The 17,630-nt window shown below is 39.5% G+C and overlaps 2 protein-coding genes across 4 annotated transcripts; both read left to right on the top strand.

Annotated features, from left to right (window-relative positions):
- The first annotated feature begins 293 nt into the window (after positions 1-293).
- zmp:0000000662 (RING finger protein 145) lies at positions 294-8,960 on the top strand. The gene is made up of 11 exons (XM_068339647.1): positions 294-551; positions 767-1,022; positions 1,928-2,036; positions 3,092-3,183; positions 3,516-3,757; positions 4,026-4,201; positions 4,288-4,428; positions 5,390-5,572; positions 5,689-5,836; positions 5,941-6,297; positions 6,765-8,960. Exons 2-11 carry the CDS (start codon positions 854-856, stop codon positions 7,641-7,643), a joined length of 2,496 nt encoding a protein of 831 aa, XP_068195748.1. The 5' UTR covers positions 294-551; positions 767-853; the 3' UTR covers positions 7,644-8,960.
- Positions 8,961-9,953: 993 nt separating this feature from the next.
- LOC137611441 (ubiquitin-conjugating enzyme E2-17 kDa-like) lies at positions 9,954-16,771 on the top strand. 3 transcript variants are annotated; one of them, XM_068339649.1, is made up of 8 exons: positions 9,954-10,521; positions 11,990-12,053; positions 12,590-12,621; positions 12,803-12,880; positions 13,351-13,456; positions 14,137-14,230; positions 14,698-14,747; positions 15,697-16,771. In XM_068339649.1, the coding sequence occupies exons 1-7, from the start codon at positions 10,498-10,500 to the stop codon at positions 14,744-14,746; spliced, it is 447 nt and encodes a 148-aa protein (XP_068195750.1). In that variant the 5' UTR covers positions 9,954-10,497; the 3' UTR covers position 14,747; positions 15,697-16,771. The 3 variants fall into 3 exon arrangements, with proteins under 3 accessions (XP_068195750.1, XP_068195751.1, XP_068195749.1); XM_068339650.1 differs by lacking the exon at positions 14,698-14,747 and having other exon boundaries at positions 9,958-10,521; XM_068339648.1 differs by lacking the exon at positions 9,954-10,521 and having other exon boundaries at positions 10,573-12,053.
- The last annotated feature ends 859 nt before the right edge of the window (positions 16,772-17,630 follow it).

Here is a 17,630-nt window from a genome sequence, read left to right as displayed (position 1 = left end):
AGTAGTAGTAGTTGTAGTAGTAGTTGTAGTAGTATACTAGTAGTAGCAGTAATAGTAGTAGTAGTAGCAGTAGTAGCATTAGTAGTAGTAGTAGTAGTAGTAGTGGCAGTAGTAGTAGTAGCAGTAGCAGTTGTAGTAGTAGTAGTAGTAGTAGTAGTAGTGGCAGTAGTAGTAGTAGTAGCAGTAGTAGTACTTGTACAGTGGTAAAAAGTAAAAGTCATCACTTTTATTTTGAAATCAAGAACACTCGATTTTGATTGGTGCATTTTGGGAATGACGTCAAATAGGAAATGGCCACGCAAGCGAGCAGAATCATAACATTGCATGATAAGTCCTATTATTCATTCCAGTCGGTGTATTTGGAGCCTTTCGGATCCACTTTTCACTGACGCTATTTCTAACTATCCCTAACGAGCGGATTTTTACTAGGAAACTGAATTCTTTGGCGTGACGTGTGATGAAAACATGTTGCTGGTCGCCAGGAAAGCTAACAAGCAGCACCAACTAGCTAGCAAGTCGCTGTTCGGCTCTCACGTCTGTCGCTGTGCAAAGTAGGTGAACCATTATCACTTTAAACACGCTGGAGGATTAAAAATAGTTGTTGTTCTCATATTTGTAATAATAATATAACTTATGTCCTTCTCAAGCGCCAATTAATGCATAAAATGTGATGTCAAAGCAGGAATTCAAAGCTAACCAAGGGCCTAGTTGCGTTTCGAATCCGTTTGAGGAGCCTAACTTGACTTTTCTGTTTGTTTTTGCTCAGATGACAAGAAGACGAGTAAAACAAAGAAATATTTAGCCAACAGAATGTGACCCGCAAAACCTCTGCTCACCAAAAAAGGTTTCAAAGATGCCTCGTCTGGAAGAGTTGGCCAACGTTGCACTTAGGGTTCCCAGCATACTGGTGCTGGACCTGCTGTATAAATGTGACATTGAAGGATTAACGGATCACCTGAAGGCCAAAAATGAAGACATGCTCTTCAAATACAAATATGTGATCTGGAATATGTACTATCTTGGTAAGTATCTATGTCATTATTTTGTTATGTAGTCTTTCATCAGGCTTCAGCTGTTTCTTCTGGTTTTATTATTATTACTCCTCATTAACATCATCCAGGTGAGCTGAAGTGGGTCTAAATTTCTGGAACAAATAAGTAAAAAAGTTTTAAAAAATAGATTTAAAAAAAAAATCCCCTTTGGAAAAAAAGTCCCATTTTATCATCTATGATTAACCTTAAAGTAAGTTACCACTTAAAACTTATAGTTAAAAATTTCTCTAATAAAACCAGGTCATGGTATGAAACGATACCATGACCTGGTTTGGGAGTAGATGCATCCCACCCAACCCCGCTGAGAAAGTTAACACCAAAATATCACCATGGTCTGTTGCTACAACAACACAACACTACATACAGCCAAATTTTACATTTTGCTGCTTGTAGGTAACAGTCTCCAGATCTATCTGGAGAGCATTACAGAGCCACAGACTTATTTGGAACAAAGTCAATTGTTTCCTGATTGTTTGTATGACAGGTTTTAGTGTTACAATGTTCAGATCATATGCAGTTTGTGATTAATGCATCCAGTCATTACTTTGTCAAATCTGTCTCTCAAATCGTTCAAACACAATTTAATATAGCATCTATAATATCAGACAGGTTTTAGTTGCATTTGTGGTCTTTAGAATGAACAGTGAATATGCAGTAAACTTTTCCATTTGCTTAAATCATTGGAACAAAGTAGATTTTTGTCACTTAAGAAGTTTTTCAACATCATCAATCATTCACAGCTGCAGCATACTGCAGATTTAGAGGTGTGGTTTGCATGTGTGTCCATTTTGTGTGCCTTTTCTAGCATCTTTTATTCCCAATGAGTTTTCATGAGTTTTCGTCAAATACAATAAGCTCTCCCCTTTGCCTTCTAGGACATCTGGTCAATGTGGTGGTGCTGGTTTTGCCACTGAGGCACATCGTGACGCTTTACCTCCATATCCTCGCAGCACTTCTGGTATACATGGGACATCAGATATCCAAGTGAGGAGCACTCTGATTTCTAATCCTTTTACTCCTCTCCCGTACCAGATCTGTTTTCCCTCTGACAAAGCTTGCATGCAACGAGAGCCCGTCTTTTGTGTATCAGACAACCCTCCATCCTCGTATTTTTGTGTGTTGATGTCACGGTTGTTTGCTGCTCACTTGCTGGTAAAATCGAGACCGTGGTTTTGCTTAAAGCCCTATTACTTTTAAAATAATTATTTAGATGGAAATAAACTGATAAAACTAAGAAGTAAACAGGCATGTATGAAGTGTTGTTTTCATAAAATCATTTAAATGATCATGGTTTATATGGCAGAATGTAATTCTGGTGATTGCTGTGATGACACGTCTGCACTTCACACATGGCTGCTTTGTTTCCAACCTCATGGTCACTAATGACAGAACAAGCGGTGTCATTTGTGTGATGTTGGGTTTGATGTTACACTGTCCTCTACCGGCCGGGTGTGTGCACTGCAGTATTTTCAGTTCTTTTAGTGAATGCCTTTTTTGTTTCAAATGCAAAGAACAAACATTTCAAAGTTTAGCTAAAGTCTAGTCACACAAATGTGACTGACCTGTGACTTGAATTATTATTTTAATTTAGTAGGATAAAATTCATGCTTGGCTCTTTAACGTCATTTTTTCTAAAAAAAAAAAAAAAAGGGAGGGGGGGGTATTTCAGCATTTCATTTATTTTTTTAATTCCATTTCACAGAGCGTATTTATTTTATTTTGAATTAATTTGTTCATTTAATTGTCTTCTATTTATGAAGTTCATAGATAATCCTATAAATTCAATGAATGCCAGATAAAAAAACAATCAAACCTTTATTCTTCAAGGAACTTTCTTAAAAGTCCAGAGAATTGATTAAACAACTTTGGATAACCATGTCCTGGATAAATTGGAACCAACACAGCCAATCAAACCTTTACAAAAATGCAACACGAGAGTTTGTGTTGATTTGAGGTGTTTGCTCAACGTCATGTATGTGCTAGTTTTTTAAATAATGCGTACATAAAATTCTAAATGTGTTTTTCTTTTCATTTTGCAGGGACTATGTTCGGGAGGAGCTGCAGTATGGCTACAGCGGAGCAGTGTACCTTGATTTTTTGGCCTTCAATAGATTTGTCTCTGCGATGACGAGTGAGTCAGTCAAATATAAACTGTCTTTGTTTCCAAAAGTTCTCCTGTTAGGCTAGGAAAATTCTCATCACTGACATCTTATATAAAACTTATACCCCAAAATTTTACGTTTTGGGGTATAACATTTTTGTACTTTTGGAAACTTTGTTGTCTCAAGAATTTTGAAATGACTGTCAGGTAAGACTTGACTTCTTCAGTATATTTGTGATTGTGTAAGATTACATTTTAAATCACCGGGTTTCATAAATACAGTCATCATTCTGTTAACTGAACATCTAAAGCTGTACATCTGTATTCATTATAAGTTTTTTAATTTCTTATTTTCTGTGCAGGTCAGATTATTCTCAGCACGCTGTGCGCCTTTCTGATGAAGACGCGGAAGGTGTGGTTGTTCTCCGCTCACATGCTCCCCCTGCTGGCCAGACTCTGCGCTGCTTCTCATTCCACCCTGTTGACTGTCAACACTTTCTCCATGGGGCTGACGGGAGCAGGAATCGCCATGTTCCTGCTCTCACACCTCTTCGTGCCATATCGCCTTGCAAGGGCTTGTTATTCAGAGCTGCTGCAGCAGGAGGTAATATATTCTCGGTGGGAATTTGGCTTGTTTTTAAATGAGCTTTATGAAAATTAATCAAAATTGCATTTAAAGCCAGAGTTGTAGTTTGTTTTCATATATGTTTTCTCTGTTCATACATGAATTTAATTATTTCTGTGTCGCACATGATAAAAATATGATATCTGCTCTTCTCACATTTGTCTACTTTTTATTATCTGTGAAGGTTTTTATTTACTGCCTCATGTTTTTACACTTTTCATCCTGTCTCTGTCATCTCGTCCTTTAGGTGATTGAGCTCTACAGACTGCTGGCTGTGGGAATCTCTCTCTGGAACCAGTTTGCTGTCCCAGTGCTCTTCACTGTCTTCTGGTTTGTTCTGTTTGTTGTCCAGCTGTATTCTGACACTGTGTCTGGCAACGCCTCAGCAGGCCATCAGGGAATCATATTCTTCCTTCTCACTAGGTGCGATGACATTATGTAGGTTATAAACCTGATACCTTTGTGTGTGCCTGTGTCTAATGCTGTACTTGTGGTAATTCATTGAACAGTGTCTCTGAATGTTGTGCCACACCGTACTCTCTGCTGGGTCTGACCTTTGTGGTGTCCTATCTCGCTCTTGGATTACTCAACCTATGCAAGTTCTACCTGGGAGGATATGCAGCCGTTCAGAATGAAAACGTCATGCACAGGTGAGCCTTTGCACTGGTTTTCACCCTATTGGCTCCACTTTAAAAAAAAATATCTCCAGTTTTCATGATCGAAACGGTTCACAATAGGGAATCAGAATATCCTTATTGATGACAAATTTGCAAGGGACCGACAGCTAATGATGGCTATGATCCAATTTGCCAGTTCAGGGGACCCTGTTCATTTGGCTCTAATTGTTTTAAGTATATTTACAGCTATTAAACATTTATTTTATTGAGTTTGTATAACATTTGGAAGCATATCACCTTTCTCGGTTTACCCAAGTCCTATAGAGTCAGCAAACATTGCAGATGATATCCAAGAACAAAGTACATACTATGAATCTAGAATGAACATCCTCAGTAAAAGGTTAGCTGTAAAATTCCATCCCTTTGTTTGTTTATTCACTCCTTCTGTCCTTCTGTTGGCAGAGTTACTGTCAATACAATCATTTTGACAGCCGACATTATTTGTAGTACCACATAATACTTCATTGATTGATTTATTATTCATACATTTTTGAATTATTAAGAAAATCTGAAAATTCTCAACTTCTGAAGTCCTAAGATAAAATAGAGGTGAATTTAAATTTTCAGAAGCTAGAAATCATTCATTTGCGCTTAATATGTAAGATAACTATGCTTAACAATTACTGAAATAATGAATTGATCTCAAAGACAGTTGCTGAATAATGATTTAACTGTTAATTTATTGAGTGATAATTTCTTTCTATCCAGATCATTGCTTGATGTTTGTTTGAGGGATTCAAGCGTGCATTACGTGATTCAAGACACACGGTTGAGCGCTTACCTCCATCAAATCCTAACTTTCCCTTTTAATTGAGTAAAATCCAAATCAAATCAAATGAATTCTAAAGAAAAAAAAAAAGATACCATGTGGATTCACTCTGAAGCTAACAAATGTATGAAAATCCATGATTCTTCACCTTGTCGTTGTCCTCAGAGGCGTAACCGAAGGCGTCACACTGCTTCTGCTTGCTCTTCAAACGGGCCTGTTGGACATGCAGGCACTGCAACGCACCTTCCTCCTCAGCATCATCCTCTTCATCGTGGTGACCTCAACCCTGCAATCAATGATTGAAATAACAGATCCCATTATTCTGGCCCTCGGTGCGTCCCGCAACAGGTAACGACAAGAAGTGTGAATTTTATTTCTATTGGTGAGACATAAACTATGTATTTTTAAGAACTTCCAAATATTCTAATTGTTCCTTTTACTTCGGTTTCCTTTCTGTCTTCTAGGAGTGTGTGGAAACACTTTCGCGGCCTCAGCATGTGTCTGCTGCTGTTGGTTTTCCCAATTTTTATGGCTTATAAAATTTCCCAATTCTTCCACATGGACTTCTGGCTGCTTATTCTGGTGTCGAGCTGCATGCTGACGTCCCTGCAGGTAGTAATATATATTTATGTCCTTCTTGGGAAGTGTTGAAAGAAGCTGGGTCACTCTTTGTTCCAGATTGTTGTGCAACTGGAATAAAACATTCATCTGCTCAGGTTACAGGCACTCTACTGATCTACTCGCTCTTCATGGTGGAGCTATTTCGCAGCGACCCAATCGAGAGCCTGGATGAAGTGATCTACTGGGTGAACGCAGTCAGCAGGGTCCTGGAGTTTCTGGTGGCTCTCTGCGTGGTGGCGTACGGCACCTGGGAGTCGCTGTTTGGGGAGTGGAGCTGGATGGGCGCCTCCGTCATCATCATCCACTCGTACTTTAACGTTTGGCTGCGAGCTCAGTCCGGCTGGAGGAGCTTCCTGCTCAGACAGGAGGCAGCGAAGAAGATCAACTCCCTCCCCAGAGCCACGGCTCAACAGCTGCAGCAGCACAACGACGTCTGCGCCATCTGCTTCCAGGTGAGTCTCTGTGTGGCGAGCACGTCAATGGAATACTTTAGATTGATAGAACATGTCGGGCCTGTATTTCCAGTCTTTTGGCCCATCCTCCTTTCATCACGAGGTTGTTATCGAGGAAGTAGCTGCCAACGTGATGTGCAATGTTAGCTCTGTCATTTCCTTGTTCTTTAGTGTTTGAAGTTGTAAACATCAATGTAGTCGTTAAAATGTATTTATTTACCACATGTCAAACTGTTTGCATGTCATTCGGATTGTAACTTCATTTCTTTTACTACTCCGATACTAATGCGGAAGCAGAAGAGGATGGGGACTTATTTCAAAATGTAAATGTGAGAAATTAGATTTTTTTTTAAAAATAGACAGAGATCACAAGTTTCTCTCAATAAGATGCCCTCAGCAATTCTTTAAGTTGGTACGAAATGTGTTTTTTTTAGACTAGCTCACAGTGTGTGTTTTTTTTCTCACAGGAAATGAGCTCTGCTGTGATCACATACTGCGGACATTTTTTCCATGGCAACTGCCTCCGCAAGTGGTTGTATGTACAGGAGACCTGCCCTATGTGTCACCAAACAGTCCGACCCATACCGTCAGGTCAGAGCCAGGCTTCAGGCGATACTCCGGCGACTCCAAATCAGGCGGATGGGGGTTCAGACCCGCCTGTTCAAGAAGATCAGAATCCGGCCAATGCCGCTTCATCGGAGCAGGAAGCTCCTGATCCCTCTGAACAGCAGCAGGAGGAGGAATCAGGAGGTGAAGACTGCGAGACAGAAGATAAAAATCAACTGGGCGAACCTCACAAGGAAGTCGAAGGTCTTCTTTTCAGTTCTAGTGGAGATTTTGTTGGATTTGCCTGTCCAGGGTCGACCTTTTCTTCAGGGTGCATTTCTGGTTCCCAGTCACCGTCTGGTCAAACATCTTCTGAGATACTAGATGACAAGAGTGACAAGGACTCACTGCTGTCATCAACATCTTATGCTGTGATCGAGAACACGATTGATGGCCAGCATGATGCTAACGGAGCCAAAGTTGAACTTTCCGTCTTTCCTAAGGTGCCGCAAAATAGTCACGATGAACAGGACCATTATGACGGGACACCTAAACCAAGTAACGGCCTTCGTACAAACATTACTAATAAAACTCTTGAATTGTGTGATTTAACACGCACCAACGGCCAAATGTCAGTCAAATCATGCAGCGAAAACTCAGAACTGTCAGACTGCTTTGATGAGCCACAGACTCAGAATGATAACGGAACATTATTAGACTCAGATGGGCTCCATGAAGGTGAAACTGTCCCACAGATCCCCCGGCCGTCCGCCTCAGATGCCTCCTTCTCTTGCACATAGAGTGAGCGTCGGCCTGCATCAGTGCCTTGAAGGGGTGTGAACGGGTGAACCTCCATACTGGGAAATTAAGTGTATTTCCCTTCTCTTTGAGAACAGATTGCTTCATAAATGTGCTTCAGTTCAGCAAAATAAGATGCATCTGGATTGAATATAGACCCCAAACTTTTCCGGGGTAAAAGGACACTTCCTGTACGGACAAAAAGCATCGATAAAAATAGATGTAATTCTTATAACTCATGTGTTACAACTAAAGAGTTAGTGTGGAAATGTTCTATCAGGTTACAAGTAAAGATGTTTACTTGTAGAACAAAATAATATTTAATTTCCCCCCTCCGTGCTTTTTTTTTAAAAGTAATTTTGTGATGGCAATGTGACAAAAAAGAAAAAGCTTAAAAAGTGGTCTTTTCATTCATGAGGAATCAGCTTTTTGTACTGCAAACATTGTGTCTCCAGTATTAAAATACTGCTGTGAACATGCACCATGTACTTTTTTTTTTTTAAACTGTCATTTCTATACTAATGAATAAACCATCGTGATGGACGGTGAGATCTGGCAACGTGTGTGTGTCTAACATGAGTTGTGTGATCTCATCCTAAGAGACGAGATAAATGTCATCTAGACGTCTGTGTTGCTGTTTGATTTCACACTCGTCAGCACTAAAATATAAAAGGATATAAGAAGCCCAGAAGACCAATGTTTTTGGCAATGTCCTTCCTGACACTCAGCTACTGACGTGCAATGTAGAGCTGTGTACTTGTTAAAATCTAACAACACCCCCAGTAACAGGGATTTTCTTTTCAATATTTTCCTGATGTTAATTTTTGTTAAGTCATACCTTGGAAACATGTTAAAATGCCTCAAATCAGGTAAATGATGATTTATCCCCAGAGTCACAGTGGGTTTTTTTTTAGCAGGATTGGTTTGGGATCTAACAGGGTTGAAGGTTTTCTTTGTGGGTTTGTAATTAAATTGATTCAGGAGGGCAATCTCAGTAAAAGGCAAGAAAAAAAATAGAAAGGCCCCAGCCAGTGTGATGGCTCTTTTCATGCCAGCTGATATTTGGCTTCAGTAAAATGCATCAATGCTTTCAGCACTTGGACCAGGGCTGCAGCTAATACTTATTTTTCATAATTTATTGTTCACAACTGCTGGAGTCACAAATTCAGATTTGTTTCCCATACCGGTAGTTAAAGATGTTCAACCTGCAACAGCACAAAAGGAACAAATGCAGGAACTTGTATTATTTGACAAGCGGAGGAAACCTGGTGTCTTGAGCAATTTTCATTTGAACATGCAACCAAATGAATAAAGTCATTATTGAGTCCAGTTTTATTTCAGATCCTTTATTGTTAAATGAGTGACAGAATTCTAACAACTAGAAATCAAAATGATATTCCAAAGCTGTACTATGCAATTATTATCTTTTTTAAAATTCCATAAGGATCAGGTTTGAAATTGAGAATTTTGTTTTTTGTATTGAACCAAAACAGTCGGTGGTGTCTTTCTCAATCTCGGGTGTGTCCCAGCTATGAAACCCTGTGGTCAACCAGGGTCCTGGAGACAGAGTGTGTTTACTAGCCTCTGATCCATCAATGTCACAATTCATACTGTGGCCAAGGAGGTTATGTTGTCGCCTAAACTGATCTACTGGTTTACCTGTCGCTTCTACTCAAAGAATACCTGATGGAAAAGGGCAAACCTTCTGTTTTGTTTTTTTTTAATTGTAATAATCCTGATGATGGGATCCAAGATTCTTTATTCAAATTGAACTCGGGCATACCTCAGGGAATAATACTATACTTGAATCCTGATTTTTTTTTTTAATGGCAAATTTTGCGTTTTCAAATTTTTGTTTGTTTTTTATTATTATTTCTGTGAATCCACCAGACTGTGACAGGGGTTAGTTTGCCTTTTAAATAATGCTTGGCAACCTTTGAGCCAGATTTTGGATAAAATTGACTGAAATTTAAAGGGAGTGTCTCTCTGATTGTCAGGACGGGTTATGCAACAACTACTAAACACATTTCTATGAAACTCATTTCTATGAAAGGTTCCATTAAATTTTAGAGAATGAAGATTGAGTTTGAAAAAAAAAATAAAAAAAAATTCTGAACTGCTAGATATAACTTTGTAGATGGAAAAAAAAATCATTCTAGAAACTAAATTGAAATTACAAAAATAAAAGGTCACATAGTGGAACATATTTTTCATTTTCAATCGGAGAATATGTTCTGATTGATCCATAATCAAAAGGGCATATTGCTTCAGTTTAACTCCTTTAATGACTCGACCGACATGTTTTTTTTTTATTTTTTATTTTTACTTTTTTTTTTTTTTAGCAGGCTTGTAAGCCAATCTCCCACCACATCCGCGCCGTCACTCAGCAGCTAACCGGACCGCCTTCTCCATATAGCTTCAAATACAGCGGGCAGCATGTAGGTGGCTAACGGTGTCGACACAAACCAAAAGAAGACGAGCCCCACCGTCCGGGTTATCTCACTCGGAACACGCACTCGACCTGGTCTCGATTTAGGACACGATTATTTCAATTCAAGTTTTTTTTTTTTAAGTATAAGGAAAACGCGGGTAGTCAAAGGGGGGAAAAGCGTAGCGTTTGTCGTTCGGTGAAAATAAGCTGGATAAGATCGCTAGCTAGCTTTGTTACCAACTCCGCGCATACGTAGTTTGATCTCGCTAGTCAGCTAATTCCGCTAGCTGGAGGAAAAGCCGTCGAGTTGAAACCGGCGTCCGTCTGGAATTTGACGTAGAGCAAATCATCCTGGAACATCACGGTTGCCCCTCACTGCTCGGATCGGATCCATTTGAAATTAAGGAGAAAAAAGTCGAGAGAGGATGGCTCTGAAACGGATCAACAAGGTAAGATACTCAATTAGCATTAGCATCTAGTACTGGTTCGCCGCACTAGCCTCCCACAATGTAAAGGGTAGCGCTGCTCTTTGATACGGTTTAACCTGTGAAACATGGCGGATGAACACGTTTCGGGACGTGTTAAATTTGTTCTTTTGACGTATAATCACGCCGTGGGTTACTAAAAGAACTTATCATTAATTATTCCTGTCCGGTTCGATATTGTTGAACGGACCGAGACCAGCTAGGTGGCTAGCTGGCTAGCTAATACTGGTTTCTGTTGTGGATTCGGTGCCGTTTGTCGGAGTGGATTGACGACAAAACGAGGCCCCAGCACCTCACACATGTATACAGGCGCGCATATGTAATAACGGCGTCTGGCTTCACTGCTGACTGTTCCACTCTTTATTTGAACGTCTTATAATATCAGATAAACCAAGTTACGGTAATTCGTGACTCACATCGATCACTGATTCAGTGTTCGCCGTAACATACGTGTTTATGATACACTTCCTTGGTATGTGAAAGTATTTGTTCTGTGCCTGCGCACATCACAGGGTGTGTTCTGGTGCTTAAATGGAGGAAGTTGGCAGCAGAATTGTGACGTCTAATGAAAGGTTCACGTCGTATCCTCATTTCTCCACTCTGCTGTTAACTGAAATCTTCTTCCTAGAAAATCTATTAACTTTATTGTGACATGGTTTGTCTCTGTTGGTCGGGGTGGGGCCTTGGCTTCCGCTTCACCCCGAAGTAGCACCTATAAATAACAGGAGAGGCAGTAGTATATATACTTCAGGCTCATCTTGCGGTTAAATGTGCGGCCCCTTGCCTGCAAGCTGCTGCGTTCACGGACTTGGGAGAGTGTCAGGAGATGACAGCACCTGCTTGTGTGTTGTGAAATAAATAAGGGATGCAACCTCTGGTGGAGAATCCCCCTCTCCCCCAGTCTCCATGTTGACATTTAAACTTGAGATGTAAAGTAACACTCAGGGGACAGTCACGTGTGTTTTTATTCATTCACTTGACAGCAGTGGCTTTTGGGGTCTGGAAACGGTGTTCGAGAACTCCTGGGAGGAGAAGGCATCATTCACTTTGTTGTTTATAGTGCGGAGGGAAGATTCAGAATGGATTAGTCCAACTGTATCAATGATAGTCGTGGAAAACATGCAAATAAACGTGGAGCTTCCTTTCACCGGTCCAGTGGCAGAAATAATTTTTGTACAAGTGTGTTGATTTGTAAGGGTCGCTTTAGAAAACTTACATCGCCAACTACTGCCCTGGATGTGTAATACCGTGTTTCAAATCATTCTAGTGGCGCTGTGTGCATTGGGCTCAAATGAAGACGGAACTTATGTCAAGCACAAAGGAAAAACATCCATTTACCCGGGATAATATTTTGATATTCCCCCCCATAGTTCTGTCTGTGATGATCAGCTTGGTCCAGTTGGTTGTTGTTGTAAACTTGGTGTTGTTACAGGAGCTCCAAGACCTGTCTCGTGACCCTCCAGCGCAGTGCTCAGCCGGACCCGTGGGTGATGACCGTAAGTGTCCCGAGCTGGCTATTATGCTTCTTATCCGTTAATTTGCATTTGTTTTATCTACTACTTCGAGAACAACAATGGGAAAAAAAACACCAGTTGTAAATTCTCTCAAACCAAGATGACATCTTCAAATTGAAACTCTCCAAGTATGTTTTATGTAATGAACATAAAACCTCAATTTATGTTTTGCTTTAAAAATATTAAAACAGAATACCTCATTACGCACTGACCCTATTGATTATTTGGGGGTGGGCTGCCTCATCGGTAAAATGTAACTCAATGATTCCTGGGAAGCTATAATCACTCATAGGTGCTTTTAATTTGTCTACTGCTGGGAACTGGTTTTGCGAGTTATGAAGCTTACATCCTAAAATGGAGTAAATGAGTGGAGAGTGACATTAGCAGATGCTTTTGGGAGATTACACATAAAGGAAATGTTTCCTGGAAGTAGCAGAAATGGCACAGGAGCATATTATTTAAGCAAGGGTCATATCTGTTACCTTGCGTCACTTTTTAATTCACGTTTTCTGTTACAGTGTTTCACTGGCAAGCAACAATCATGGGCCCTGTAAGTAGATATTTGTGATGTGTCTTTAAGTCTACTGAATAATACTAGAATTTGTCATCCCTTTCTGGTTTTGAAATTTAGTTTTTATCATTTATTTAAAGATTAAACTTCTACATCAAGCTGTTTTTTGTAGATTTCTCCCATTCCTTGCTGAAATATGAAAATTCCACCATTTTTTCAGGTTGACAGTCCATATCAGGGAGGAGTTTTCTTCTTGAATATTCATTTTCCTACAGACTATCCCTTCAAACCACCCAAGGTATGCTTAATTACTCCCGAAATTAACTGTTCCCTTTTTGTTGCTTTCACTGATGATCATAAAACACACTTTAATCATCATTTGGACATTCCACTGGCAGGATTACTCATGTAATTTAATATTTGCAAAATAAGACTCTTTTTGTAATGTTACATGCATGCCGTTGTATTCAGAAACTGGGATCAGACGTGGTGTCTTGGAAATATTTTTAGACTCTTAACGTTAAAGAATGCACAGTGGAGGAAGCAACGTTTCTTGTAAACGAGTCTAGCAGTTGGGCATCGTGAGCATGCTTGATTGTTTGACGGCCCGCATGAAGTAATACCAGTCATTCCAGTGGCCGACTGTCATGAGTGTTAGACATTATGTGTGTGTGATCACAGGCCAAGTAGTTTAAATTGCATAACATCGCCCTATGTTCCACAATCTTATTTTCTGATGTGTCTCCCCCCCCCCCTTCTCTTCTCTAGGTTGCATTCACAACAAGAATTTACCACCCCAATATAAACAGTAACGGCAGTATCTGTCTGGATATTCTCAGATCACAGTGGTCTCCAGCACTTACTATTTCTAAAGGTATGGATAATCACCTGAATCCAGGTTCATTGCCACGTAGATTTTCACTTGTGTGGAATTGGCAGTTATGTTACGGTTCACAAAAGGTGACATGGCACAAAGAATACAGATCGAAAGCCAGTTCTTCAAGTCAAAAGCCCTTTTCTCTCCGATTGTGCAACAGCGCCGGAACAAAGTCCCCCAACCAAAGAGTATGACGTTTAACACGAGAAGAAAAAAAGGGGGGAGGGGGGGTAAAATGGAAACAAAACTATTAAATGAACGAGGAGGAGTTCTCAAATCTCTCCAGTTGATGAAGGTTAATTTCCTTCTGGGGAGCTGCTGCCGTCTTCCGGGTTGGGCTACAGGCCTGGCTTTTACATCGCACGTTTACACATGTGCAATTTGGCTTTTGTTTCTACCTCCAGGGGTGGAGCGAAACCCAGATTCCCAACTTGGTTTTATTAGTTCAGTTAAAATTGATCCTGATTCCACACCTATAACAATATTTCAACCTGAGCACAGAGGTAGCGTTTACTTTGTGTAATGGTTTTGCAGGTACATTATTTTCTTTCTTTTTGAAAAGAACTTTATCTCTCCAAGTCAAGCATTAATCTGTTACAAGAACTGTTTTAAAATTAACTTATGGAGATTATGATATGAAAACCATTTTCTTATTTTAAAATTCTTGTTTCTTGCAGTACTTCTTTCCATTTGCTCACTCTTATGTGACCCCAACCCAGACGACCCACTTGTGCCAGAGATCGCAAGAATGTATAAAACAGATCATGAAAAGTAAGTGTGGAATCATGTGTGCAATATATAGTGCTTTGGGTGACAAAATATGAAGGAACGTGTACATTTATTTTTGGCACAGGACAGAGACTTCCCAGAGATTTTTTTATTTCTGTGTACAAGGGTGCTTTTTTAGTGATGTCATTGGTAACACGCTTTGTGGAAATCACCACAATTGGACCTTTTGTTAACATCTATGCTCTCTACACTGCCTTCTGTTTGTTTGGTAGTGATTTTTGCCTGAGTAAACTCTCTATAGCTCGGGTGCCTTTTTAAAAAATCAGCTCCTTCCCATTAGCAATCATGTTGATTTTTTTTTTTTAAATGGCTTTTCCTGTCTCACATTCTAACGTTAAGACATGTGTCCAAGTCAGAGCTGGCAATTCCTCCAAGAAGCAGCGATGAAAAATGAAATCACTTCACAAGAAGAAATTTACTGATTCTAGTATGTAACATAACTCTCTTAGGTACAATAAGCTAGCTCAGGAGTGGACTACGAAGTATGCCATGCTTTAGGGTAAGGCCAGGAGGCCACGCTGCATCTTGACTTGTGCTGTATGATTGGTTGACTAGCAGCGTGGATTTCTGTTACCAAGTTTGACTGTGGTTATACTAATCTGTTGGCTGTTTGCACCTTGATAGCTTGTAGACGTTTCTGCTTTGCTCAGCGACGCATTTCCAGCTGTGGTTTAAGTGAAGTCGTATTAGTAGTAATCACAAGTCAACTGCTGTTGTTTCTGTCGCCCGAAAAATAAAGTTAACCTTCACAAACACAGGAGTAAAATGCTAATGGAATTACCTTTGGGTAAAATATCGCAAATTTGGACAGGTGGAAGAGAGAATGCACAAAGGAAGATGCTACCTTTGATTGTCTTTTAAACAAACATCATACACGCCACGCACACCCCTTATGGTGGAAAACGCAAAGAATACCATATGATGCAGCTTTTTAAGTCAAAGCCAATCGATCTAGCTTGTAAAGTAGGAATAGAGCTGCTGAACATAAGCTTGGCATCAGTAAATTGATGGCGACACGTTGGGGATGCAGCGTTGTTTTACCGCCGTGTGACAGGCACTGTTTGGGGGGGGAAAGCAGTAATTAACATTTTAATCTGCGATGCCCTGACAATGCGTCCAGAGCGTCTTGGTCCGTTGTGCTGCGGTTGTACGGCTTTGTTTGGTGACTATAATCTACGGCTCAGGGCAGCGCTGTTTTAGTATCAACAAAGCCGCTAACTCTAGCATGGCAAGTTTTGATCTTATTAAAAGAAAACGCAGTCGTGTTCGTTGCGTTTTTGGGTGACAATGAGGTTCCGGACTGGGTTCGTGTGAAGAATTTCGTCCGTTATGCATCCACTGACGGGTTTCATGGGTCTTCCATTATAAAATGAAGGTGCATGTTCTTAAGTTTGTTTGAGTTTGTAATTTGTTTTCTTCAGAATTACTGAATTTTTCCTCTTTTGCAGATACAACAAAACAGCAAAAGAATGGACATCAAAATACGCAATGTGAGGGGATAGTCTGGAAAGCTGGAAGAAAACATAATTGCTGGTTCTGAAAAAAAAAATCCAGAATTTTGGTTCTTTCATTATTTTCATCACCACAGACCTTTTTTTTTTTTTTCTTTTCTTTTTTTTCCTTTTCCGCTAGAGCGTTTTACACCCCCCCCCCCTCCCTTTTTTTCCACCTGTGTGCTCATAAGAAGATAGTGTTTCCGCTATAGGCCAGTTTCTGAAGTTTCTGCACCCGTTTAGTAAGAAAGAGTCAAAATGGTTCTGAACACTGAATTCGAGCATGCACCAGTAAGTTCTTCTCAACCCACAGCTGCTGGTTAGTCATTTCACCTGCACACACTTAGTAGAATCTGATGCGACTGTTCCCCTGACCCCTGAACATGACATCAACCCACGAGACGACCCAGTTGGTTGGGTCCTTTGTGGTTGATTTTTACTGTACTGCTGGATTTCAGAGCACTTGTAGTGAAGCGTGTCTTTGGTCACACGTTTCTGATTCTAAAAGTTTCCAAACTGGCAAAATTCCGCTGCATCTTATTTGAACTTTCTCACAAGATTTGGAAACTGGTTTTGTTGCTCCTGCGTCCGACCTTGTGGACCGGTGCGATGTTGGTATATTCTTCTGATCTTTAGTATAGAAATCTATTACCTGAGGAAAGAAGTGTATCTTATTCCACTATCTGTGTACAGAGAGGCACAGCATTATATATCAATGTTAAGGAAGCAAAATATAAGAACTTCAGTGTTGTATTTTATGCATGTCAATAAAGTTAGGATATTATATCTGATGTTTCTGCAAATCAAGTGGTTTGTAAGGTTGGAAGTTGGAACACAAAATTTAATTCCCCCTCAGAGGCTTTCTATTTTCTTTTTGTTATTTAGAAGCCAGTAGTTGAGCTGTTAGTTTTATGCCCACTTGAACACTGTCTTCTTGTAGCCCCAAAATAATGATGCAAAGCTAATGGTTGATAATCAACTTGTGGCTCTGTTTTTACTTTTCCCCTCAATAAAGTCACTTAAACCATAATTTTGCTTCTTTTTTTTCCTCTGAATTAAGTTGGTATGTGAATTATTGACTGTAAAAGTTTATTATCTCATGTTTATTTAGGTGAATCTTATCAGGACATTATTTAAACTTGTAGAAAATCTATTTTTTTATTTACCATGAGTAATTTATAGATAAAAACCGTTAATAATGAACATTGGATGACATTTGATAATGATTATAAAGCTTTGGGATGCCACAGGTCCATAATCCATTATTTACCATCTCAGTAATAGTGAAACTTACAAGTTGTGGCCAACCTTCTAAAATTCCACAAATGAACAGTGAACAGGAGGAAATAAAATATCAAAAGACAGCATTCAGGGAAATTAAAACAAAATAAATAAAAATTCTTGGCTTCAACATTCTGAAGGGACAAAACCCAGTGCCTCAAATATACAAGCTCCTCCAAATTTTGCCAAAAGATGCTTTGATGACTGAATGTACTGTAGGTGAGTTGAAAGTTAAACTGTCTTACCTTCAATCAAACCATGATGGATGGAGGTGTTTCATTATAACATCAGAACGGTGACATAAAGGGAGATGGTCCTAAAAAAAAAAGCTGTGTTTTTTCTGAACAGTTTGAGTCAGGTTCCTGTCAAACATGTCTAACCTGTTATTTGATGTTAATTTTATGTTTAAAAAAAAAAAAAAAGTAAAATCAGAGGTGATAAAAATACACTATTTTACTAAGTAAAGAAATACTGCTGAAGTAGGAGTATTCTTTACTTTTTAATAGGGTGAAACTACATAATCTCAATAAGATAAATCAACTTCAAATTTTAAATCAGTTGAGATTCCAAAAAAACAACAACTGGCTGCTGGATTTTAAAAAAGATAT

Source organism: Antennarius striatus, chromosome 17, assembly GCF_040054535.1.
Source record: "Antennarius striatus isolate MH-2024 chromosome 17, ASM4005453v1, whole genome shotgun sequence".
NCBI lineage: Eukaryota > Metazoa > Chordata > Actinopteri > Lophiiformes > Antennariidae > Antennarius > Antennarius striatus.
The sequence above is the reverse complement of the archived record's forward strand: the minus strand, read 5'-3'. Positions and strand labels throughout refer to the sequence as shown.